The sequence below is a fragment of the Pollachius pollachius genome, assembly GCF_949987615.1.
Source record: "Pollachius pollachius genome assembly, chromosome: 7".
Classification (NCBI taxonomy): domain Eukaryota; kingdom Metazoa; phylum Chordata; class Actinopteri; order Gadiformes; family Gadidae; genus Pollachius; species Pollachius pollachius.
The window spans coordinates 6,684,018-6,709,152 of NC_136940.1; the positions used below are offsets into that span (position 1 = coordinate 6,684,018).

The following is a 25,135-nucleotide window of genomic DNA, read 5'->3' on the forward strand; positions in this document are numbered from 1 at the left end:
TCACATGCAGGGCGACTTGTTTCTCCACTGAAATTCAATCTTTTCTGCCACCACCGGCTCCCAGGCGGTGATGTCTGCCGGCCAGGAGCGTGTTTGACTGTAATTATTGTTGTTGTCTTGTTCGCGATACGGACTGACAGATAGCTAGCTGCCGTGAATAAAGAAAAAACATCCCCAGTAGTCTAGGGCCAGAGCGAGCAGCAAGTGTTGTTCCTTGCCTGCGTAAAGCCCCTTCAGAAACGTGGTTAATCGGATGTGTTTATATGTTTATCTAAATGTAATTGTCTATTGGTTTGTCTTTATTGGGTCTTTCTCTAAATGTATTTGTGTCTTTTTATTCCTCTCAGTGTATTTGGGTCTTTCTCTAAATGTGTTTGAATAACGTTTGTGGCCACAAATGACAAAGTTACCACATAATGGTATCTGTTGAATCATTAGTCCCCCTCATTGGCAGTGCTTCACACACAGTGCATTCAAGCACTGTCAAGTCCCACATAATCATTAACATCCCTTTCTCTCTCTCCATGCCCCTCCCTGTGTGTTTCTCTCTCTCTATCGCTCTGCCTGTTTCTCTTTATCTTGTTGTCTCTCTCTCTCTCTCTCTCTCTCTCTCTCTCCCCCCCCCCCCTCACCCCCGCCGGCTATAGCTCCGCCCCAATCAGACATCACCATGGCGCCAGCAGCGGCGCTGAGGACTACCACCAGCGCCGCGACGACCGCGGTGCACCGGGGCGTCGGCGGCGGCATCAGCAACAACAACAACAACCACACGGGGGGCGGCAACACCGGCGGGGGCGGCGGCGGCACCGCCAGCGCCTCCACCACGGCCCCGCCCGCCCGGGAGGCCGGCAGGGGAGCGGCGGCCAAGCCCCCCCTCCTGCCTCCTCCCCCGCCTCCCGCCGCCGCCGCGCCCGCCGCCGCGCCCACCGCCTCCCCCCCGCCCCCGGAGTCCTACCCCCTCCTGGAGCGCTTCTGCGACGCCCGGGAGCGGCGGGAGATCGTGTGGCCCCAGACCCAGAGGGGCATGGTGGTGGAGAGGCCCTGCCCCAAGGGGACCCGAGGTGAGCACAACAGGCCTCCAGGAAAACACGCGCGCAGGGAGAGCGCCGTGTCCATAACACGACACACACACACAAACACACACACACACACACACACACACACACAGAGGAATGCACATCCGCCTCATCGCTGGGATAACACACACACACCCTCTCCCCAGCACCACCCGGTTTATTTTTTTATTATGTCACTCGGGGCTACCCCCGAGTGACATGGAGGTATTATGGGGGTATTATGTCACTCTGGGGGGGACACCATTGTAGGTGTCTTTAATATCGTGTCGTAACGCTGTGTTTTGTCCGATGATGTGTCTATTTGCCGAAAAACGCAAGCACCGAGGTGGAATCGATAAAGTTATCTCACGCCAGACGTCTGTAACAATGTCGTCGTTTTCCCTGCGATTCCTTTGAGGCCAAACATGGCGGAACCCTTTTTTTCGTTCTCCACCCCGACACGGCGGTGGTGTTTTGGCCGTAGCGGTCTCAGCTCCGTCCCGTGAAGCTAGCGTGGAGGTGAGGTGCATTCCACGTTTGTTTGTGTGTGAAATGATGTTAGCGCCCGGGGGATGGGGGGGGGGTTTCGGCTGACACACAGGGCCTAACAATGCTGGGAGAAGGTTTTAGAGTTGTTTTTTTTTGGAGGGTGGGGGCTGGCTTGATGGAATGATGGAATCGGCCCCTGAGCTTCTGTAAATATTTGTCTTCAGTTTGAGCAGCTCAAGACAAATGTGGCCGAGCCTTTCTCAACGGCCTTCGTCGAAGCCACCATACTTTGTGCTGCTTTCACATCATTCGTCACACACACTCACACACACATACACAGTGACACGCAAACACACACACACTATACACACCAACACTTACACGCAACCTCTACTAATATACAGTATACATTCCATAGTCCACGCTTTGTTTTTCCCCAAAAGAAATGCTGTCTCAGTCAATTCTCCCTCAACTAGGTTGAACTTGGAACTATTTGTGTCTTGTTTTCCCAAACAGGCACAGCCTCCTATTTATGCGTGCTGTCCACTGGGGCCTGGCACCCAAAGGGCCCCGACCTCAGCAACTGCACCTCCCACTGGGTCAACCAAGTCGCCCAGAAGGTTAGTTTCAGCTGTACCACCCTGTTTGTGTTATGCTGGGCTGTGCAGCTCCTTATTTACCAGTCCTTATATGTATAGTGATCACACATATTGTACCATGTTTTTTCAGTCATAATAACAGTAATATTAACTACTGTTATTCAAAATGAGTCGTGATAATGGTATTCAGAATAGTTTTATTTTATTATCGTTGAACTACTATTGCTACTAATAGTGGTAGCCGTTGTAGTGTAGGAGTAAACTTGTGTCTCTAAATCAGCAGCTCAAATAGTTAGTGAAAAGAAAATGCTGTTGCCTCCAAAATGAACGCTGGAGAATGATTGTCAGAGTTTTCAGAATAGTTTTCACTCTCTTTCGCGCTTATTATCGTTGGGTATTGCTGCTACTAATAGTTGTAGTCGTTGTAGTATAGGAGTAAACTTGTCTCTCCAAATCAAAAGCTCAAATAAATAGCGAAAAGATAATGCTGTTGCCTCCAAAATGAAGGCTAGAAAATATGACAATGCTGTTTCACCGTGTAGAGACACCGGTGATGTAAGTGTGCTGCACAGTCATTTTAGATTGTGTCAAATGGCAGACTAGGAAATGTTACAGCGCTGTTTCTTTATATAGAACCACATAAGAAAATGTGTGTGTATGTGTGTATGTGTGTGTGTGCTGTGACAAGCAGGGCGGTTCTAACTGGGAACTGCCCGGGGGGGCCTGGCTGAGAGCTGGGTCCGTATTGTATTTTAAAGTCCAATATAACCTTGCTGCCAGTCTGCCCTTTATATAACTCTACTACAATAGCTAGCTTTCACCTGACTCGGAGTCCATAATACATCCGCAACCGGTGTTTTCACTTTGTGCACTCTCACTCAGGAGCTTGTCTGGATGTCCACACACACACACAGGCCTCAGATGCATTCTTCTCCCATATTGGCTTCAGTCTATTGTTCGGTCTTTTTATTCACAGTGACTTCGTATTGATTGCCGTTTAATTGTTGGGTCCATGTCGTTAGCGATCGGGTAGGGGTTTAGGCGTCTGTATCAAGGGTACCCTCAGGAATGGTCCCTCAATGTGGAGATCGGGGTTCAAACCCGAAACCCTTCGGCCCCTGGTTGTTCATGGGCCCATGACACACCGGAACTCTTTTTCCGTCTCCTATTTTAAACGTGTCGCCCCGCCCCTCTGCAGATCCGCAGCGGGGAGAACGCGGCTAACCTGGCCAACGAGCTGGCCAAGCACACCAAGGGCCCCATCTACGCGGGGGACGTGAGCTCCTCGGTGCGCCTGATGGAGCAGCTGGTAGACATCCTGGACGCTCAGCTGCAGGAGCTGCTGCCCAGCGAGAAGGACTCGGCGGGCCGGAGCTTCAACAAGGTACCGTCGCGCGCGTGGCGCGCCCTTAAACCTGCGACACAGACAAGCGCACACACATGCACACACACCCGGCTGCATACACGGGCACAATCGCTGATGGCGCGCTCGCGCGCTCGCACTCACACAACCAGGCCCCAACCCTGCGCTCGAAGAAAAGGCGAGCAAAAGGACGAGGTCAAACACGTGCACACACACTCTCACGCGCAGTGTAACGCACGTAGTGGATCACACACGCGGACACACACACACACGTGCAATTTCAGGTACGCCCATACACTCGATCCATGCGCACTTGCACACAGGCACAGACACACACACACTATCTATATATATAAATAGAACTAAAATACACACTATTGCTCGGGCCCCGTGCTCTATTAAGATAAATACTTCAGTCATGTTCAATTTAGTCCTCTCTCTCTCAGGGTCACGCTGCCTCTGTAAAGGTTGAAACCCATACAGGTGCACTCCGGACATGTTCATGTGGTTAAGGCAGAGGCGCGGAGCAAAACACACACACACAGTCCCACATTACAATTTCCACCCATCGCTCCATTTCTTCTCAAAGTCAAAAGGGAATTTATCAAGGACAGGAGCAACAGACACATCATCAACAACAACCACATCATCAACAACAACAACAGCAGCAACAGCAGCAGCAGCCACAGAAACGATAATACTATCTCAGGATCTGTGGTGGACATTTGTATTCACGGTGATATTCGTACATCTGTGGTAATTGCTGTCATTTTGCCTGCCAGGGCCAATAGCCCCATAATGTGTCAGAGAGACTCTTGAGTAGAAAATACAGCATGTCATGTCTGGGAGCTAGAAAGGTCTGTTTTTCCTTTTGGAACCCAGTTAGTTCTAGCTGGCCACACAGGACACAGTTTGCCTCTATAGCGTCTGTTCCAGGTGGTCACTCAGTCGTTAGCCACACTACCATTAATAATTCTAATTAAGATTTTGCACAATTTGCAAAGTCGCTAATTTCCTGTGTCTGTGTGTTTGATCTGTTATTTTTTTTTGTTTTTGTTTTTTCTTGTTTTTCTTTTTCTAATAAAACCAAAAGCTTCAAAAACGAGAAAGGACATGCAGGGCATACATGAAGGTATTGGCGCTATGCTATCCTCCTATGGACTGCTGCACTTTGTTGCCTGCTGCCCACCTCCATGTCTTCTGTGTTATGTACCCCCACCCCCACCCCTCAGACCCCCACAAAATCAGCAGCATGCCCGTTCTGCACACCACCGCCACCATGTTCCCTCCCCAACCTCCCCCTACCCTCACCCTCTTCTGTCTCTCCCATTTACCAGTAATTTGCCTTTATATACACAGCCACAGTTGTAGCCAAATCGCTTTCCACGCCGTAGTATGGCCATTCGCAAATTACGAATGTGGCTCATTTCTCCAGCTTCTAGACTATTCTTCTGGTGTGGGCCTCTTTCCGCCACTCCTTCTGGTGGTTACAACTGTGGCATATTTATTTGTTTGTTCCCTTTTTATTCCTCTTTCTTTGATTCCCTCATTTCTCCATATATTTATTTATTTTTCGGTTTGTTTTTAACAAGATTGTTCGTGTTCTCGACGCATCACAGCCACGATCCCAACATGACGGCATCATCGGCCTTATTAATCAACTCTATTTGCTCGCCTGTCCAAACATTCTCTTCTTTATTTATTCCCTCTCTCCCCTTGTTTCCAGCGAGTCGTGTTTAACATATATGTGTATACAAATACCAGAGCTGGTGGTAATAGTCCCTGGCTGTGGATTGTCTTTATTCCAAGGCAACCGTAACCTGATCTATTCCGAACCATAGACCGGGTAGAGAAAAAAAACATCAATATGGACGTTCTCTAGCCTTGACACGGCATTCCATTTGTTTTCCTAAATTAGCGTTTCGTAGCTCCAACTCCCCGGTTGAACGGGGTTAGCCTGTGTCAAACCGATTTTTTTAAGCACCGTTTTCCCTGCCTGTTTCTGTTAACGGTACCAGCTCGTTGTTACTCATCCATATATTCTCTTAACCATTAGGGAGATCTCTGTCCTCCCTTACCACCAATGTCATTCTCTCCCGAACAACCCCCCTCCCCCCTTCCCCCTCCTCCCACTCACCACCGACCACTGGCCATGGGAGAAGAAAAACGGGAAAAAAAGAGAAACAGGCCCTGTGGGAGGGTATTAAAATGGATTGAGCTAATTACCCAGTAGACAGCCATGAGCTTGTTAAAGGGGAGTGGGGAGAGAGAGAGGGAGATAGAGAGAGAGATGTAGTTTCAGACCCTCCCCGCCAGCCCTACCCGCTCTCTCCCTCCCTCCAATATAGTGTTATCCATTTCAGCTTTAGCCCCTGCCAGGGCCGCTTATACATATACACTCTCCTCGCAACATGTGTGTGTCAGTTGACAAATGTGTATGTGTTTAGACGGGGGGAAGGGGGTTAGGGTTGGGTTCGGGGGGGGGAGTAAGAGGAGGAGGACAGAGGGGAGGGAGGGGGGGAGAGGAAACAGTTGTTTGGGTCGATGGTAGGTGACATGGCGACGCATGTGACTAATGAAAGTGCACGGGAAGAGGAGCGGGAACGAATGGGAGTTAATGGGTATTTGACGTATGTCATATTTAATGCAGCAGTGCATCAGCCAGCGTCCCCCCCCCCCCCCCACATTGATTACCTGATTAGACGCATTGATTTGATTATTTCCTTCGGAGCTACCAGAGTTTGTCTGGGTCCTTTGGCTAGTCGTAGGGAGCCTGTGCCGCTGCCACAGGTTAGCGGGTCGTAGCCGCTCGCTGTGAAAAGATTAGGATATAATCCTGTGATGAATAATGTAGTCCGGTGAAATCAGTTGTAATGATAATTACTTTGTTTTGCTGTCTGTAAAAAAAAAAAGCGATTAACTTTTTTTTGATATTTAATTTATCTCTTGCAACAATCATCTCACAACGATTAGGTTTAGTGGGTGGCTTAGTAATGAGAAAAATATGTTTGTGTTTATTTTGTTGCTATTAGCTTGACATCCCACAAACAATCGTGTCTTTGCTGTGTCCCCCTTATGCGGGTTTCGCTCTTGGGAATCAAACGTATCTAAGATAACATGCTAATTTTTATTTCCCTTTTTTTCCTAAATGATACGCTTATATCTTCTCGCTATTTTTTTTTTTTACTGATTGCTATTGCTTGGCCACTTCATAACCTGTTAAACCACGGTTACGCGCTTGCATCTCTGTATCTGAAATTGTGTTTACTTGTCACAAATTACTTTTGGGGGCGCCTTTCAATCTTATCTTTAGTTTATCCTTGTTTATTTTGTTATTTTTTTCTTCTCCCCCCGCTAACTACAGGCGATAGTAGACACAGTGGATAACCTTCTACGTCCTGAAGCTCTGAAGTCCTGGCACGACATGAACAGCACGGAGCAGACTCACGCGGCCACCATGCTACTGGATACCTTGGAGGAAGGGGCCTTTGTCCTTGCGGACAATCTAATGGAGCCCGCCTTCGTCAAAGTACCGGCCGACAATATAAGTAAGCTAACACAGTTCTGTTGAAAGCCAACAACACAAGAGCGAGCAAGCCTTCCTCTGACGGAAGCTCTTTTCATTTGAATACTTCCAATTCATTCAGTCGCTAAAGCTCCATAATGGGGAAAACAAGGCCGGGAAAGAATAAAAAGACGAGGACTTTGTTTTCATAATATGCATTTAAACCTTCGGGGAAACAGGGAAAATAAAGGATATTAGGTTTAATGAGTCTCTTACTGACAAAGTGATGAATATCGGCCAATTAAATAGACTGGATACTCTGATTGCAAGCGCTCAGTTTATAAATATGTGTGTCTGGACCTTGTAACTCTATACATTAATGTGAACATTAGCTCGCCTGCTATGCAGTCTGAGAAAAAGAAAAAATATTTTTTATCTACTGCATTCATCGTTTTGCCCTTGTAGCTCTTAGAGGTAATCAACACAAGATGTTTTTTTTGTGCTCAATCCAGTTTTCCTTTTAGTTTTATCATGTGGAAATCAAAATTTGCCTGGATAAAGATTTTTCTTTTCCTCAATCACTCATTGAGACATGGATTATCCGTTCAAAGTGCTGCCAGAAATAATGAAAAACATTACAAGGCAGGTTAAAACAAGTACATTTTGAAAAGATAAATGGTCATGCTATTATTTTTTGATTTAATATTTGATATATTCATCGCTCTTTCCCTCTCTCTTTCACTCTCTCTTTCTCTCTCTCTCTCTCTCTCTCTCTCTCTCTCTCTCTCTCTCTCTCTCTCTCTCTCTCTCTCTCTCTCTCTCTCTCTCGCTCCAGTCCTGGATGTCTATGTGCTCAGCACTGACGGGCAGGTGCAGGACTTTAAGTTTCCACAGTTCAGCAAGGAGGGCATCTCCATCCAGCTGTCGGCCAACACTGTGAAGCTGAACAGCCGCAATGGTGAGATCCCGGTGACAACAAGGAAAGAGGGCATAATCCAAAGATTCACATAACCCACGCTTTTAATAGACACTGTTCTTCGCCATGTGGGCCAGATTGGGAATGAGTACACAGTATTTCTGTCACTTTCCCCTTGTCTACAGTTAGGGGAGGGTATCTGTCAAAGTTGTCACTCAATTGCTGCCCGTCAGAACCCACAATGTTCTGTGATTACAAAGGACTCTTAGATAGAATTTTATCTCTTAAAAAAACGTGGAATGCAATGCTATTAGATAGCCAAAACGGAAAACCCCACTTAAATTGCCCGACGCAAATTTCCCCCTCCTTCCTTCCTAGTTTCCTTAAGTCTGGTTTCCTATGTATTTTTTTGTTCATCTCTTGGGAGATGTTAACACGCCTTTATCCTCACCCCTTCTCCATCCAGGCCTTGCCAAGCTGGTGTTTGTGCTTTACAAGAACCTGGGCCAGTTCCTCAGCACCGAGAACGCCACCATCAAGATGGCCAACGACGCGTACGGGCGCAACGCGTCGGTGCGCGTGAACTCGGACATCATCGCCGCTTCGATCAACAAGGAGTCCAGCCGCGTGTTCATTAACGACCCGGTGATTTTCACCCTGGAGCACATTGACGTGAGTCTATTGCCCATGGCACCCGACACAGAGGTCATATCCAGAAATCGGCAGGGGGTGCAGGCGCCGCGTGGCGAGCAGACGATTTGAATTGTAAATGTCTACCGGGGGTCAGCCTGCAGTTTATTTAAGCCGTTCGAACCCCAAATTAAAGCGTTTTTTAAGAAACTAAGTGAATTCTTAATGAAAGCTAATTCTTTAATCAACATTGGGATATAAATGATAGCCATTTTCTTTTATAGTGGAGGAAATTAACTTCTAGATTAGTCGTACAATCTACGGTGAAATTACTGGAGCACCAATTATCTTTTGTCTTTTAAAGTTGTCACGAGGGTTCCCAGAGGGGGAGTGCTCCCGATCCAATCTTTTATCAGTGAAAAACTGTGCAATTCCAGAAAAGACATGCTGTCAAACAATTATGCATCTTTGTTATTAAGGCCTCATATAGCACAAGACACGCCTCGGTAAATCTGCTAAGCACGGGCCAAATGAGACATCAAAACATGCTTTATGAGTGCTTTAAAAGTGAATAATCCCATATCCGAATGGGTTTCTATCTTTGGTGTGTGTGTGTGTGTGTGTGTGTGTGTGTGTGTGTGCCTGCGTGCGTGCGTGCGTGCGTGCGTGCGTGTGTGTGGTGTGTGTGTGTGTGTGTGTGCTCGCCCAGGCGTGCGTCTTTTGCATCCTTGTTCTACACATTATGTTTTTTCAAGGCGAGTCAATCACCATATTCGGGACTTTTAAAGAACACTGCATCTCCTGTTTCTTTCCTTAGGTGGACCGCTATTTCAACTCCAACTGCTCCTTCTGGAACTATTCAGAGAGGAGCATGATGGGATACTGGTCCACGCAAGGCTGTAAGCTGGTGGACTCCAACAGAACACACACCATCTGCTCCTGCAGCCATCTCACCAACTTCGCCATCCTCATGGCCCACCGGGAAATCTCAGTACGTACAGGCCTACCTTGAGGGTGTCTGTTGGCTTGCTTTGCTGTTATTTTCTGTTACTTTACTTTCCTGGGCAGCTGGGTAGTCTAGTGTAGCGTCTCTCAAAGTTGGGTCCCAACATATACCCCGTTGAAATTGAGTTTTGGGTCCGGAGATGAAATCATTCTCCAACCCCAGGTCTAGTCGTTAGGGTTGTGGGTTGAATCCCCTAAAGTCCACAGCCCATATAGTTGGTCAGCATATTGAGCGAGATGCCTTACCCCGACCTACCTACCCCCGACAACTCGTATCTATCTTCAGTGTAAGTCACTTTGGAAGCGTTTAAATGCCCCCAAATGAGTAAATAGTAATAGCACTTTGATTTTGACCTGTGTGGCTTGAATAATTAGTATGCATAGCCTTAACTACATGTATGTCATCCAGTGACAGGCTCAATTATAAATGGTCCATTTTTTTGACTTTTTTTGATAGAGACACACTGGGGTAAAAATATTTGATACCTACAGCAAGGTTTGGACAGGTTTGATTAGCGTTTAGGTAGAGTTTTATCGGATGGAAGAGATGGTTCTCATCGACCCTCCTATAATGCTTGTTTTCTGACCAAACTGTAAAACATCATTTTTCAAGGCAAGGAATAAATGTTCAGCAGAGGAAAATTGTGTTACCTTTGTTCAACATAAAATATATGTGGAAAAATGGGTGAGGTGTTGGTGTTTGTTGAAGGCTGACCATGAAAGAGAGTGCATTGAGCACAACCACTTTTTCATGCCACCAAAGAACTTTTATAAATAAGTGAAAGGCTCTAAAAAAGCATTTTGTTTTTCTTAGCAACGGAAAATAATCGCATTTAAGTGCAATGCAATTCGGATGTTCATGTTTAACAGTTAAAACATGAATAAAAAGATTAAATATCCTACTACTTTCAATTTCCACAAAGGACTGTTTTTCTTTTTAAAGCCGAATCCAAGTTCAGTTGGCATTTGCTATCTACAATTATCACCTCATAAGCCAGAAGCCGCTGTATTCTCGTGACTCACAGCCACTCATCATACATTTCCAGCTGCACTTTGATTACTATTATTATTAGTAGAAGTAGTAGCAGTAGTATTATTATCACTTGTAATATCAATAGTATAATTTCCGATACATATAGCAGTACAACCTCTGTACAACATATTGTTTACTGAGTTGAAGGGGAAGAGGAGCACTGTGAAAGCCATCGGATGTCTCTCTGTGATGAATAGTTTATGTGAGGTGACGAGTCAACCACAGGAAATCAGGGGGGCGTCCTTTTGTTCGCTGGTGATGCCTAGGAATATCTTTTGTTATTGTCAACACAATCACAATACACAGAATCCCTTCTGTATTATAGTAGTGAAAGGAATAATTAGAAAACCAACTCTACAAATGTGAAATACAGAGCAATAAAATAAATAACAATGAAGAGATCAGAGGAACAGCATGTCACATGTGTAACAGCACATTATTCACAAACAAGGGTGGCTTGATGACAGTGCTTGTACGTTCTACCAGCAGCACGCTGTTGCGACACCAGGATTCATGTGGGACTCAGCGTTGACCCCGCTGTACGTCTCCTCATCAATTTGCCTCTGCTTTCCCTCAATTTGACCCCTTTCCCTCCCTCCGACCCACCCTCCCCCCCCCCTCCCCCCACCCACGTCTCCAGGTTAGCGACGGGGTGCACGAGATGCTCCTGACCGTGATCACGCGGGTGGGCATCGTGGTGTCGCTGGTGTGCCTCACCATCAGCATCTTCACCTTCTGCTTCTTCCGCGGCCTGCAGAGCGACCGCAACACCATACACAAGAACCTCTGCATCAACCTCTTCATCGCCGAGCTCATCTTCCTCATCGGCATCGACATGACCGAGCCCAGGGTACGTTTTTTGGGAGAGATTGCACCCTCGGTGTTTCGATTCGGTTCCGCACCCCATCTGTCTTTCTTTATCTTTTCTTTTCTGCAAAGCCAGCCCACCCCCACTACTTCTTCTCCCAGGGCCCTCCCCTGCCCCCTCTCCTTGCCCCCCCTGGAGCATAACAAAGGACCCCCCGTTGCAGCCTAAAATTGATGAGACTTTACACATTGTTTTTTTCCTAAATCCCTTTGCTTGTTGGAACACAAAGTGGGAGAGTATGGGGGGGCCACAGCCATTGATAAACACCAGCGAGGGACTTGTGTTTTCAGTTGTCAGGCTCTGTTTCCCGTCTTATTTAAACCTTGCTGTCTCTTCGGTGCGATATATAAAGTGCCAATGTGTAGCCTTGTAATCTGCGGTTTCTACGCCTGTCTACATATGCAGCGGAGCATGTTGTTAGGTTTAAAAAGTGTGCTTTGTGTGGTTCAAAAAGGAAGTTTGTGCCTGCGCTCGTCGCGATTTAACGATGTTGCCACGTGAATAGTCGCGCATACACACGTACGCGCTGAATAATGGAGGTTGATGAATCATTGAGGTGACCTGTTTGAATGGATTCACTGGTCTCCCAGGGTTCAACGTGCATACAGAGCCAATGTTGTGACTGAAGCGAAAGTGATGTGTGTAGGTTTTTCTGTGACTACAAAAGATTTCATAGTAAACAAGTATTAAATAGAATCATCAAGGTAGCAGTACTCGTCAAACATGTGAATTTAATTGGAGTCGAATATTTCCCAAAACGTTTTTTTTTTTTTTTTTTGGTTCCCATCTCAGATCGGGTGCTCCATTATCGCGGGCATCCTCCACTTCTTCTTCCTGGCCTCCTTCTCGTGGATGTGTCTGGAGGGCGTCCAGCTCTACCTGATGCTGGTGGAGGTGTTCGAGAGCGAGTACTCCCGCAAGAAGTACTACTACGTTTCGGGCTACCTTCTCCCCGCCATCGTGGTGGGCGTGGCCGCAGCCATCGACTACAGGAGCTACGGCACCAAGAAAGCGTCAGTAGCTCCGCCTCTCTTTTCCTGTAGACCTCTGTGGTCTTCGTGTTGTCGGAGTGGGGGGGGTCTCGGTCTCAGCAGAGGCTTGTGAATATCTTGGTGTTTGCTGTTGCCTTCGAGGTCTGCAATCGCGTCTCAGACGGAATCCTATATATAGCTGCTATATTTATCTATAAAAAATATATATATATGCAGCGTATCTTCATCCTATCCGTACAGTGCCTTGTGTGCTTCCAAGGAGGCAACAGAAAAAAAAGATTTGAAATATCCTTGCCTTGAACAGGCAGCTGCTGTTCAATTTTTTATGTCATTCAAAAGTGGCTGACAGACTCAACACTGTGGTTTCAGGGGGCCACGGTTTACATTAATGCCTCTCCCGCTCAAAGACCCTCCAGTGACCTCTTGTTTGTAAATGCTCTCTTAAAGAGTGCAGGAGCACTATGTCGGAAAGCCTTTTACCTAGATTAATGGCCGTATTTTAGCTAAGAACCAGCTAGCATACGAAGAGAACCTGGGAGTGTCTTTCTTTTTATTTCTCTGCTATGACTATGTTACTGCGCTTACCGGAGACTGTGCGAGGCGCCACAAATAGAAACAGACTGCGGCTATTTGCTCAGGGGCTAATGTCGCCGATTTTGCGGGAAATTAATTTGATTCATTTAGATTCGGTTTTGAGGAGCTAGACAATAAGAATGATTTTGTTTTCTTTCATAGGTGCTGGCTGAGAGTGGACAATTACTTCATATGGAGTTTTATAGGACCTGTAACCTGCATAATTATGGTAAGTTATGTTTCTATCTAAAACAGAAATTAAATATGAATAAAGACAAAATAAATGAATGAGCTAAAAATAGATGGAATGATGAAGCATAAAAGAGAGACAGAGTGCAAGAGACAGAGGGCGAGAGAGACCAAGAGGGAGAGGAATAATTGTATTGCTGTTCACTCATATCTCACCCTACCACAGGATAGTTTATAGGATAGGTTATGCCATCCAACATGAAGATTTGATGTCTACCGCTCCATTTGGCCAGTGGAGCGGAAGACATGTTATTCATTTTTAAAACAGAAAATACCTGAACAGGACCCTATTTGTCCCAAAAAGCTCTTTGTCTTCCTTTCTTTCATTCTCTTCCTTCCTCCCATGCTCTTTCCTGTCTCCTCCCTTCTGTGCATGCATATCGCTGCAGTAAATAGCCAGGTGACCTTGTCAGGACAAAAGGTAGCGAGCAAAGGCACCTCTCTCTCTCCCTCTCTGTTGTTTGGTCAAGGACTGAATGCCGCTGAAGGACACACGGCATATTATATTGACATACAGTGGCAGCGGAGCATGCAATTATTTACTGGTCGTGACATTATTATATCTGGTTCCATCCGAGATGCTTAGAGGAACACGACCTCTGGGACTTTTTCGGCTCTCTGCACACCCCCCCCCCCCCCCCCACCCACCCCCCCACACACACACACACACACACACCCACACACACATCCACATAAAGAGAAGAAAATAGCAGGTGGGATCCCTCAGATATAACCCAGCAAGCTTTCTTTCCCCCCATCAACTATTGGCTTCACACACAGGGATCAGACGGAGTGCTCAAAACTCTGTGAACCCGACGCAGAAAAGGGATGACAGGTCGCGTTGGTTCATTATCCCGGCCTTAACCATGGTATCAATGGATGGATTGACCTCGGGATGAAAGGGGGAGAAGGGGCGTCTGACGTTGAAGGATTCAGTCAGGGGAGATAGAAGGGAAGAAAAGGCTGTCACATCTCCACAGGTACACATTGTGCCTTCACATGAAGAACACAACCCTAGCCGTCCGCCTGTGTGGCCGTGAGAACACACAGCCACCGCACTGATGCTATTTAATTGAAAAACAATAAGACGAAACCACGGAAAAAAATAGCAAACGGCTCACTGGCTCGACACATGTTCCGTCAGGCGCGACAGACTCGTTTTCTATGCTCTCCAAATTGGAGCCGAGTTGTTTCCCTCATCGCTTGTTGTCCTAAACGATTCGCATGAGCAATGTTTACGCTGTGGACACACCGTGGATGATCAGCGTGACCGAGGATAGAGATAACCCTGACACCGACACAGGAGGTGGTGGAGGAGGAGGAGGAGGTGGAGGAGGAGCAGCACTCCCCCCTGTCCCCCTGTGAGCAGCCGATACTGTACTGTAGCCCGGCAAAGGACGGGGATTTTCCAGCATTGCGCCCCAAACACCACCCCAACACCACCATCACTACCACCGCCACCTCCGCCACTACCATCACCACCGCCACAGCCTCCACTAGCAACACCACCGCCACCACCACCACCGCCACCACCACCGCCACCGCACCTCCCCTCTGCTCTCCGCCTGCAGCCTGTGTTCGCGAACATTGACAAGAAAGACAAAGCACATTGGAAAGGGGCGTCTCGGGGGAGCGGCACCGGAGCAAGGTTTACGCGGCGCACTCGCCTGACCCCCCTGTTGGGGGACAAATTGACTTTGTTCTTGTCATTGAGAGGGAGAGCAGGCCAACGAGGGAAAGGAGGAGGAACAGACCCTGAGATAAAGGCAAAGGAAATGACCCAATGTCTCGCCGAGGACTGGATGTTGAAACGCAAACCCCCCCCCCCACCCCCTCGGCCCCTGTTTCCGCCAGACTCAGAAGATGACGCTTCAAAGCTGCAACCCCACCCTCACCCTCCTCCTGCCCCCCGGAAAAATAAGGCTTTCCTTCACCTCCTCTCTGCCTCTTTCCTTCTTCCCGTCGTCGTCGTCGTCCCTCTGTTGACACTTTAGTCTTTTATTTCGGTCGCCTCGTCTGCTTTAGGACCGAAATGCCAGACAGAAAGCCCAGCCGGGCGCTGAGAGGTACTTTGAGTGGTGTTCCCAAGCAGACGTCGTGGGTCGCCCCCCCCCCCCCCCCCTTTTCTCCCGACACAAGCGGGTATTAGCTCCATGAAGGGGGGAACATGGAAGTAATGAGTCGCTAGTGGTGAAGGGGGGGTGAGGGTGGGTGGGTGAGGGGGCGGGGAGCCATTAGCATGCTTGAGATGGCATCAACACACGGCAACTCCTGGATCATGACACATGGCGTTCGGACGGCTCCATCTGCACTTTTAATATTTCATAGACCACCTCCCCCCATTGGTTCAGTCAGAGTTCAGCGTTTGTGCACACACACACACACACACACACACACACACACACGGACAAACACACACACACGTGCAGGTTCCGCTTTTGGAAAAAGCTTTCTCCTCGGTCCCACGGCGGCGGAGCGGTGCTTCTGCATGGCTTGCACCGGATGATGCAGGCAGAGAGACAGGAACAAGCTAGGGAGAGGGAGAGGATGAGAGAGGGGGAGAGAGAGAGAGAGAGAGAGAGAGAGACTGAGAGAGCGACGTGGGTAGGGGCAAGGTAGCCAGCTGACCCCCTCTTTGGGAGAGTCAGAGAGAGAGAGAGGGGGGGGGCGAAGGGGGGAGAGAGAGAGAGAGAGGGGGGGGGGGGGGGAGAGAGAGAGAGAGAGGGGGGGGGAGGGGGGGAGAGAGAGAGAGCACGAGGGTGAGTTGGGGGTGGGGAGGGAGGTCTATGTGCCGTGCCACTATGAGGTATCCTTCGAGCAGCGCAGTCCCCCTAATCTGTCTCATTGGATCCATGTCACTACTCCTCCGGGCAGAGGCAAAACGCCCTCCCGGCCACAAGCCTACCTCTTCGACCGCCCCTACCCTCGCCCTGCCCCCCTCTGACTGGCCGCCAGCGCTATTTCCAGTGGTCTGGTTCCACACGGGCGACTCCTCAGGACTAATGGCTGATGGCGACAATAACAAAAAACACGGCATCAACGCCGTCTATGACATAAAAAAGCTGGAGCTGGATTTATTTAGTTTTTTTGTGTCCCCCTCCTCGCCGCTCGAGTTATTGTGTGAGTGGCTCCAACAGTTGATTGCACGCGGGGTGTGTTGGGGTGTCGGGGGGAGAGAGGTGGGGGGCGGGTTGGGGGCTGTATTGATCACTGGCTGTCTTCTGATCGCAGGGGGCCCACACGAGAACATAGAGGATTTGTGTTTGTGGGAGTGAATTGCAACACACTCAGAGTCCAGCTCTGAAAGGGCAATAATTTATCTCCTGCTTTTGAATTCGCCCGTCACTTTTCGGTCTTTTGTTCCGGTGCCTGTCAACAATGCTACGATACAAACCTTAGTGATTTTGGGTTTTTGTTTGCCACCGCTAGCTCGAAGAGATCAATGACGACGGAAGGAAAATATAACGGCACCTTGACATTTCACATGGAATAAAATGTGGCCATTGTTCGATTATTATTTTGCAAGGGATTTGGTCTGTAATCTTGTGTCAGCCGCACACAAGGCCTTTGTATATTTGCAGTATATCTGTTTGAGCCTCCAAACAACAATCTAATATGCCTTTGGTTGGATTTGAGAGACTATTTGTACGTGTCTGGTTTGTAGTACATAACCAGAGCGCTTCGAGTGCCCCTGCTATTTGTGTTTATGTGTGTGCCATGTTGGAGGCTGTTTCTTTTCCTTAAGATAAATGGTTTCGAAGTAAACAGTTTGGAACGACTCCTCACTGCTAGCGCCAGTATGTCTCTAAATCACGGCATCGATTTCTGTTTTTTAAGGTAGCAAATAATCCACGAGGACGCTCAGAAGGTCTGTTTTTTTTGTTACGGAACCAGACCTGGCTTCTTTAAGATTTAATATAACATAAAAAACGAGGAAAAAAAAGGGGGCCGATATCATTTATTTATTTGTCTCCACTCTCATCCTACCCTCTTCTATTTCGTATTTTTTTCTCCCCCGTTTGTCAAAAGAAAAAAATATCAAAGAACATATATACTATTTTCCCCTCAAAGTATTTTGTTCCGATTTATATCCTACAATATGCCATGTTGTGCATAAAATGATATTCCATTGTTTTGTAAAACAATAGCCTCTCAGATTTCCCCCCTCTGCTCTGGTTCATTCCCCCCTGGTTTCGCTGGACTGTTGCTGTGTGGCCGTTTCTTATACGGTGATGGACTTTAATGCATTTCCATGCTCTATTGATATAGAATGACACTAAATTTGGCGCCAGTCAGTCCGTCTGAGCCCGGTAGGAACAATAGATGTTTATTGAATTAGTCTGAGGATGGCTGGACATCGAAGGATTTATTTTTTTAATATTTATAGACAAATTAACAGTTTCTTCTCTCTGTCTGCCCCTCTCTCTCTCTGTCTGTCTCTTGCTATCTATACCCCAGTCTCTCTCTCACTCCCCCCCTCTCCCTCTCTCTGTCTGTCTGCAATGTCTTGAGTAATTTGTCTTCATGTGTTCATTTTAACAGCTTAATCTCATCTTCCTGGTCATCACAATGTACAAGATGGTGAAGCACTCCACTACCCTGAAACCTGACTCCAGCCGCCTGGAAAATATAAAGTAAGAAAGTGTTCCTTCCTGTCCAACGCCCGGCTGGCTAAGAGACCTCCCGTTTCTTATCCAGCCTCGCAGGCACACACTGTTATCCCTGCTTCTTGCTTTTTTGTGTCTTTCTTTTTAACTAGAACCTTTTATTTTATTTTTCATTATTATTAATATTATTGTAATTTCTGTATTTAATTATCTTTTTCAGTGATTTCTCGTATGTACAGTTGGGCTAGGTGGGGGTCTCGAATGCCTCAGTGTTTTAAGTTTCTCTTCAACGGCAACTCTTGAATTCGTTATCATTACCAGAGAGGTGAACTGTTAGACACGACTTTGTGTGGCATGGGGATTGAGAATTCAAGGCACGGCTGCGCCGTAACCACGACAACACTGATGTCCCGAAGGCTCCTTTTGTTGTCCATCGTTGTGGGGTCCTGCCGGCCGCAACGCAGGTTCATTACAGCGTGCGCACGTGCACACCTGGCCTTCCAAGTGCACGGCTGTTAGGAGTGTGCTGTTTGGGTTTGCGTGTGTGGGGCGGGGCACTTTGAACAGAGAGCAACAGAACCGCCGTGTACATCTGTGCTGGAACAAGTCCACATTTGTTCCCTCTTTTTTTTTTTCTGGATAGTTCCCACAGCCCCATAGACCCGAGTTAGAATTCCCTCCCCCACCCCCGCCCCCGCTCCCACCGTCAGCGGGCCAGCCGCTCCACCCCACCACACCCTCCGCTGTGTTCGCAGCCTCAATATGTCAGTGTTTTGACGTGGGGAAGAAGAACAACAAGCCCGTAAAGACTTACGTCACACTCTGCCGTCGTGTTCGGGTTCTGGAAGGGGGAAAACAAAACAAAACCCATTTATCTATTCCAGTCGGAGATGAAATATCGTGGCTCCTCCAAATGATTATTTTTTAACAGTTGGGGTTTTGTGTAAGATTTGATCTCTCTCTCTCTCTCTCTCTCTCTCTCTCTCTCTCTCTCTCTCTCTCTCTCTCCCTCTCTCTCTCTCCCGGCGTAGACTCAGCCCCCCTGTTAGCGGTTTGCTCCCGGGTTTGTTTTGCCTCTAATGAATGTGTTTAGCATGTGTGCTAAATATTACAGCTCTGTGGTGAAAAGGCAATCAGCAGAAAAACGTTGAAAAGGTTGTGTTTATTTAGACTCCCCAGTTTATTTATGTCACGGGTTCTGTTCGCTCCCGACGGGAAGAAAAGAGGAAAAGAAACGCCCATTAAAGAACACACAGAAGTGGACGATTGTGTGCGCGTGCGGGGAACAAATATACACTTTAGCCATGTTACAACGTTATTCCACCCGGGGAAAAAAGGGCAACTTTCTATCTTCCCCATTGTTTATCGTGGGTTTATGTGTTTCTTGCTTAATGATGTCGGCGTCTGGACCTCAGAGCGATGCATCAGAGCCATTGCATGTCGCATGAAAAAAAGAGAAAGTTAACCCATGTCGTCTGCTTTCTCTTTTCCTGCTCTTTTGCCCTCTTGTCTCCCACTCTCCTCTGCTCTGTCACCCACAACCAGTAATTATCGCGTTTGCGACGGATACTATAATACAGATTTGCCTGGGTAAGCTTTAACTCACACACACCAAAGTAATGGCATAGCCCCGTTACTCATGCATAGCTCACATATGAGTTTAAAGGTGACACATTATACCATCAGGTGTGAGTGTGATTAGCCCTTACAGGCCGTTTGGAAATTCTGCCTCTTCTGGCATCACAAGTGGGCGTGTCCACCTAGATGTATGCTGGATAGATCAGTCTACCAGCCTACCCAGTGGACTGTAGCAAGTGTTGCTCATCCATCCGTCATACATCTAGGTGGACACGCCCAACTATGATGTCAGAAGAGGCCGATTTTCAAAACGGCTGGAAACGGCTAATCACACTCACACCTGGTGGTAGAGTATTTCACTGTGCTCGATGACCAAGAGCTCGATACAGCATGTTGTAATCTAATCATCAACAACCAACACACACCCTTGTTAGCACCCCTAATACCCATGCCTCATATAATTTCCCCTGGATCAAAGTCGAAGAGAAACCACACTCGAATGACGACTAACCCACGCTGTGCCTTCGCTCTCTGATCTAATGTGTGTTTCCTCTTCCCCCGCTTATCACGCTTTCTAGCTATGAAGATAATAAACCATTTATCAAGTAAGACCACGTTACCCAGAAGTATCCACTCCACAGCCTATAGTTTATATCCTCTCGTCACATTTGTTTGCTTTCTTTTTTCTAGAGGCTCTCTCCGTTTGTCCTCTTCTCTATCGCTTATCTATCTGCCCTTGTCCTTTCCGTCCCTTTCTCTTCATCTCACGCTGTCTCTCTCTCTCGCCCGCTCGCTCTCTGCCTCTGAGCCATGAACACACCCGAAGGAGGATTGTCCTTGGTTCTTACATAGCTCACCGTCTCTCCGCCTTCAACCATCCATTCTGTACGTGTGTGGTGTGTACGTGTGTGCGCGCAGCACTCCGTGTTGTGTTTGAAGTTTTCAAGTCCTTCCTTTTCCGAAGCTCATACGGTGTCTTAAGAGCCACACCAGCCCCCCCACACACCTCTCCCTCTCCTCTCAAAGACCTTCTGGCTCTGGCTGGCGGATCTCTTCCCTCAACCTTACCGCTGACTCATTTCACTCACATTCAATCAAGCTTTTTGGGGGGGGTTTATTTACCAAGACTACAAACGAAAAACTAAACCCCGAAAGAAGCGGCTCCGTTTCCGGGGGAAGTTTATGTTCTTTCTTTATGCCTTTGTTCTCCAGGACCTTTTAGTCCTGGTCTGGGGGGGTGGGAGTCGGGTGGGAGCGTTCTCTCTTTTGTTGACATCTTTACTGTCCGCTGTATTTCCGATCCACTCTGGTTTATGATTTGTTCCGCTCCGCTTGTCATAACGTCAGACGTCGACGCCTGCCGGTTGCGGTTGTGTTCTTTTTCTTATCTTTTGCACGCTGGGTTCGCTGTCTCACTCTCGGCCCTTGGCGTGCTGTCCTTCAGGTCGTGGGTGATGGGTGCCTTCGCGCTGCTCTGCCTGCTGGGCCTCACCTGGTCCTTCGGCCTCTTCTTCATCAGCGACTCCTCGGTGGTCATGGCCTACCTCTTCACCATCTTCAACACCTTCCAGGGCATGTTCATCTTCATCTTCCACTGCCTCCTGCAGAAAAAGGTAAACCGGGCATTTGGGAGTATAGTCTTGGGGGGCGAAAGTGTTGGTGGGGTAGGACTCCCAGCCCCGAAAGGTTCTGGGTTTGAATCCCCCCCACCTCGACCCCTCTCCCAATGTATCTCAGATAAAATGTACTCTGAATCACTTTTGAAAGAAGTACAAGCTCGATGACTCGACAAAATTTAACGCAGAGTCTGTGATGGCAACGAGGTCGGTCGGAAAAGAGAGATCTCCATGGACACCCATGTGTTGGAAACAGTTTAAAATAAGAAACATCCGCCAGTGTGCACAGCGAGCATGGATGCAGGACTCCACAGAGCCCCAATGAGCTGAAGATGGCGGTGAACACTTGTGTGTGAACACGCGTCACTTTGTCCTCTAAAACAGGTTCGCAAAGAGTACGGCAAGTGTTTCCGCCAGACGTACTGCTGCGGCGGCCTGCCCACCGAGAGCTCCCACAGCTCTGCCAAAACCTCCACCACCCGGACCAGTGCCCGCTACTCCTCGGGAACCCAGGTAGGCCCCCCCCGTCCGAAGCACAGCGCCTTCTTCCCGTCGGGGGGTAAACACCACCACGCCCGGAGTGTGTGAAATGGCCTTGATGTGGTTCCAAATACCGCGTCTCTGCTAGAGACTAGTCACATCGTTGGTTTCTCGCACAGAACAGTTGCGTCGATACGGTTCATTGATGTAGTCAATTTGAAAATGTTTTATTGTGTTCCTCGGAATGAGGAAAACACACAGACAGATACACATATACACACACACACACACACACACACACACACATGGACACAAACGCACACACACTGCATCTAACTCATTACTGTTCTTATTCCTACTGTTATTTCCTCTGTCCTGCATAAAAAGTGTGTCTATATAGACATAGATTTGGATGTTGTCCTATGAAAATTATGCAAAAAAATGTCAAACGTTAATTCGGTCAATTAGATATATTAAGGGGACACCTGTTTGGCTATTAAACAAAGATTGAATGCTGTTGATTTTAGCTCCAAACGGATGGAGCCGTATACGTGGTGTCTCTACCTTTCAGAAGCACCATCTGCCCCCCTGCATGAGGAACCCCTTCTCTCTGCTCTGCGCCCTCAGCATCTGCTTTTGTTATATTCTTACTAACGCTGTGTGCATGTGAAATAGTGCCCCTACTATTTTAACATTGCCGGCACATTTTACATATATAGGTTGGGGGGTGAGAAAACCACATATTTAACAGAAAAACGCAGTCTAAAAAAAAAAGGTACATTTCCGCAATGTATATATTATTGATAATCATTTTCAAGCGGCATTAATATTGTAGCCTGTACGGAAACAGCCACCGTTATGTTTAGTAATAAGTGAAATCCTGGCCCCCTCTTTTTTTTTTAAAGTACCTTATCGAATCCCCCACTAAAGGAAAAAGCTGAAATCAAAGCTTAAGAAGTCATTTTAGTAATGAACCTTTTCAAAACAAGATTTGAGGACGAGAGAGAGAGAGAGAGAGAGTGAGGGTCGGAGGAACCGTAAGGTCCCCTACGGTATTTTATTTACCCGGACTGGAGGACTGGAGGAAGCCTAATGAAAGCTGATCTGGTAGTAGGGAAACGGACTGGTTTCTCTCAGCTCCCTAATGGCTGTCCCCTTTGTTAACCTGACAGAGTCGTATCAGGAGAATGTGGAATGACACCGTAAGAAAGCAATCCGAGTCCTCCTTTATCTCAGGTGACATCAACAGCACCTCTACCCTTAACCAAGGTCAGTCTCACACCCCATCCCTCTTCACACACACACGCACACTCATTTCATCATCCGGCTAGAAATATATTTTTTTTACTTCCTGTGATTTTATTTTTTGCAGAGCCATTGAGAGTTACCAAGGGTTTTCATTTTTTATTTTTTATGTTTGGGTTTTTTAATGACTGTTTGAAGCTTCACAGACTTGAGTGGTGCTTTTAAAATAAGAAACCGAGACCTTGCTCCCCCACAGAAAACAAAAAAAAGAATTAGACCAATCTGCTCCCTCTCTGCCTAGCCACAGCCCATGTGAATTGGGGCAAGGATTCCAAAAAAGATGTTTGGTGCTTAAGTGCTGGCTATACACTCAGGAGAAAGAAGTAGATGCAAAGAATATAAATAGATGAAACAAATAAACACAGACAGCATGTGTGGGTAGGAAACATTTACACCGTACCAACGTCCTGGCTCTGCAGGGTGAGCCAGAGTTCTATATACAGTGGGCCTTTCCGCGCGTTTAAGGTGACCTCTGTTAGTTCATGCAGGACTCTAGGGGGGGGGAAGACATTCATTATTTAGCTCTAGCACAAATATGACGATGAGAAGATGATGTTCAACTCTGGCTGACCCCGAATGCCTCGTGTGTAGTTGGGCTGTTTTGCTGCCACTGCTGCTGCTGCCGGTAAAATGGCTTTCTAAGCATGCAAGGGGAGCAGGAGGGGTGCACTGAGGTGCTCCCGTGGTCCTCAGACGACGCCCCCCCATCCCCCTCCCCTCATCTCCTTCTCCTTCTCCTTCTCCTTCTCCTTCTTCTTCTTCTTCTTCTTCTTCTTCTTCTTCTTCTTCTTCTTCTTCTTCTTCTTCTTCTTCTTCTTCGTCTTCTTCTTCTTTTGGCTCCACCCCTTTTTGCCCTTGCTCTCTTTTCTACTGTTCACTTTTCAACATGACACAAAAACACAGCCAAAGAAAAAAACCTGGTTACCCTAATACCCCATTTATTCATTTATTTATTTGCTTTTTTTTTAAATATCCTGATTCGAAAGAAGAAAACTAAATATTTTTCTATAAAAAAATAGTACTATTTGGATATCTTTATTCTAAATAATAAACCAATATGATTAATAGAAGTACATTTCTAGAGTTGCATTTTTGTTTTGTTTCGTTATATATACGCATATCTTTACGCCATAGAATAAACCAATAAAGCACCGAATAAGAATAGAAACAAAACACAAGCAGTCTAATATCCTCCAATCTAAAAGTTTTCTTTTTTTCTTCGATTTGTATTTCCATCCGGTGTTTCTTTCCCCTCCTGCTCGTCTCTGTGACGTTAATGTGGAGGTTGGGTATTGATCACTCTGGTCGGGGCGGTGGAGTCCCTGCATCCCCTGGAGAGCGGAGCTCTGAAGGAAGAGGCCCCGATCTGAGAGAGCACTTCCTTGTCATTAAAAGCCTAAAAAAAAAACACAACAACCCTGGGAGACATGTCGACATGACAGATGGCGTTTAACACATGTAATAAACGGCACTGGAAACGCACCAAGCCTTTTAAAACACACAACTCTCCGAGCACAATAGAAAAGAGAGGGGCTTCCAGGAGCCAATGGCTATGGCTAAATAATGTCTTTAGTTTTGTTTTTTTACATGAGAAGAATTTCAAAAATTCTTCTGGGATATTTTTTTTTTGGGGGGTGATTTTTGGACTCGGTTCAAAACGTAAACCCTTGCAGGATATTACAAAGGCTTTGAGAAGGCTGTTTGTGTTGAATATTTATTTTGAGTTGAACATGACAGATGAAAAAATAACCGTGACAGAAGGCAATAATGAGCACAGTGGAGGTAAGGGAGGGGGGGATTGTACTACCTAGGGATTGGAGAGGTTTAGAGGTATTAACACAGTACCTGCAAATACCAAAAACAATGATCAAAATCAGAAAAGGGAATGTTTTGTTCCTTTAGGTGGGGGGGCCTTGCCCTGGCACATGATTTGCATGATAAATAAACAGTTGTGTGCAGGGTGCAGAATCTGAGATACAGGACAGCCCACCATGGGAGTATTGGTCTCTCATATAGGACCAGCTGAATGCTTGGGTACACTAAGGCCCACCTGTTCTCAAATGCTCTGCTCTTGTTTTTTTTGTTTTTTTTAAATCAAATTATAATTATAACCTGTGTTATGATCACAACTGAACAGCCATCCCTATGTTTACCTTATTTCTTTATATTTTTTCTTACTTTTCCATTTCTCTCCATCCATCCAAACACAAAATGTAGAAACACATACAACACATCAACATATATTTTTTCACAATTGCTGTCAAACTCTCAA

At 46.9% G+C, this 25,135-nt stretch overlaps 1 protein-coding gene across 1 annotated transcript in view; it reads left to right on the forward strand.

The window, feature by feature from the left end:
• The window catches only part of adgrl2a (adhesion G protein-coupled receptor L2a), a 97,943-nt gene that overhangs the window by 67,012 nt on the left and 5,796 nt on the right, over positions 1–25,135 (forward strand). The window contains 15 exon segments of the mRNA XM_079740533.1: positions 648–1,061; positions 2,061–2,164; positions 3,342–3,527; positions 4,600–4,638; positions 6,871–7,054; positions 7,847–7,969; positions 8,394–8,599; positions 9,375–9,548; positions 11,236–11,445; positions 12,256–12,476; positions 13,191–13,257; positions 17,820–17,911; positions 20,907–21,075; positions 21,463–21,591; positions 22,731–22,827. Of these exon segments, the coding sequence (XP_079596659.1) occupies positions 648–1,061; positions 2,061–2,164; positions 3,342–3,527; positions 4,600–4,638; positions 6,871–7,054; positions 7,847–7,969; positions 8,394–8,599; positions 9,375–9,548; positions 11,236–11,445; positions 12,256–12,476; positions 13,191–13,257; positions 17,820–17,911; positions 20,907–21,075; positions 21,463–21,591; positions 22,731–22,827 (2,415 nt within the window).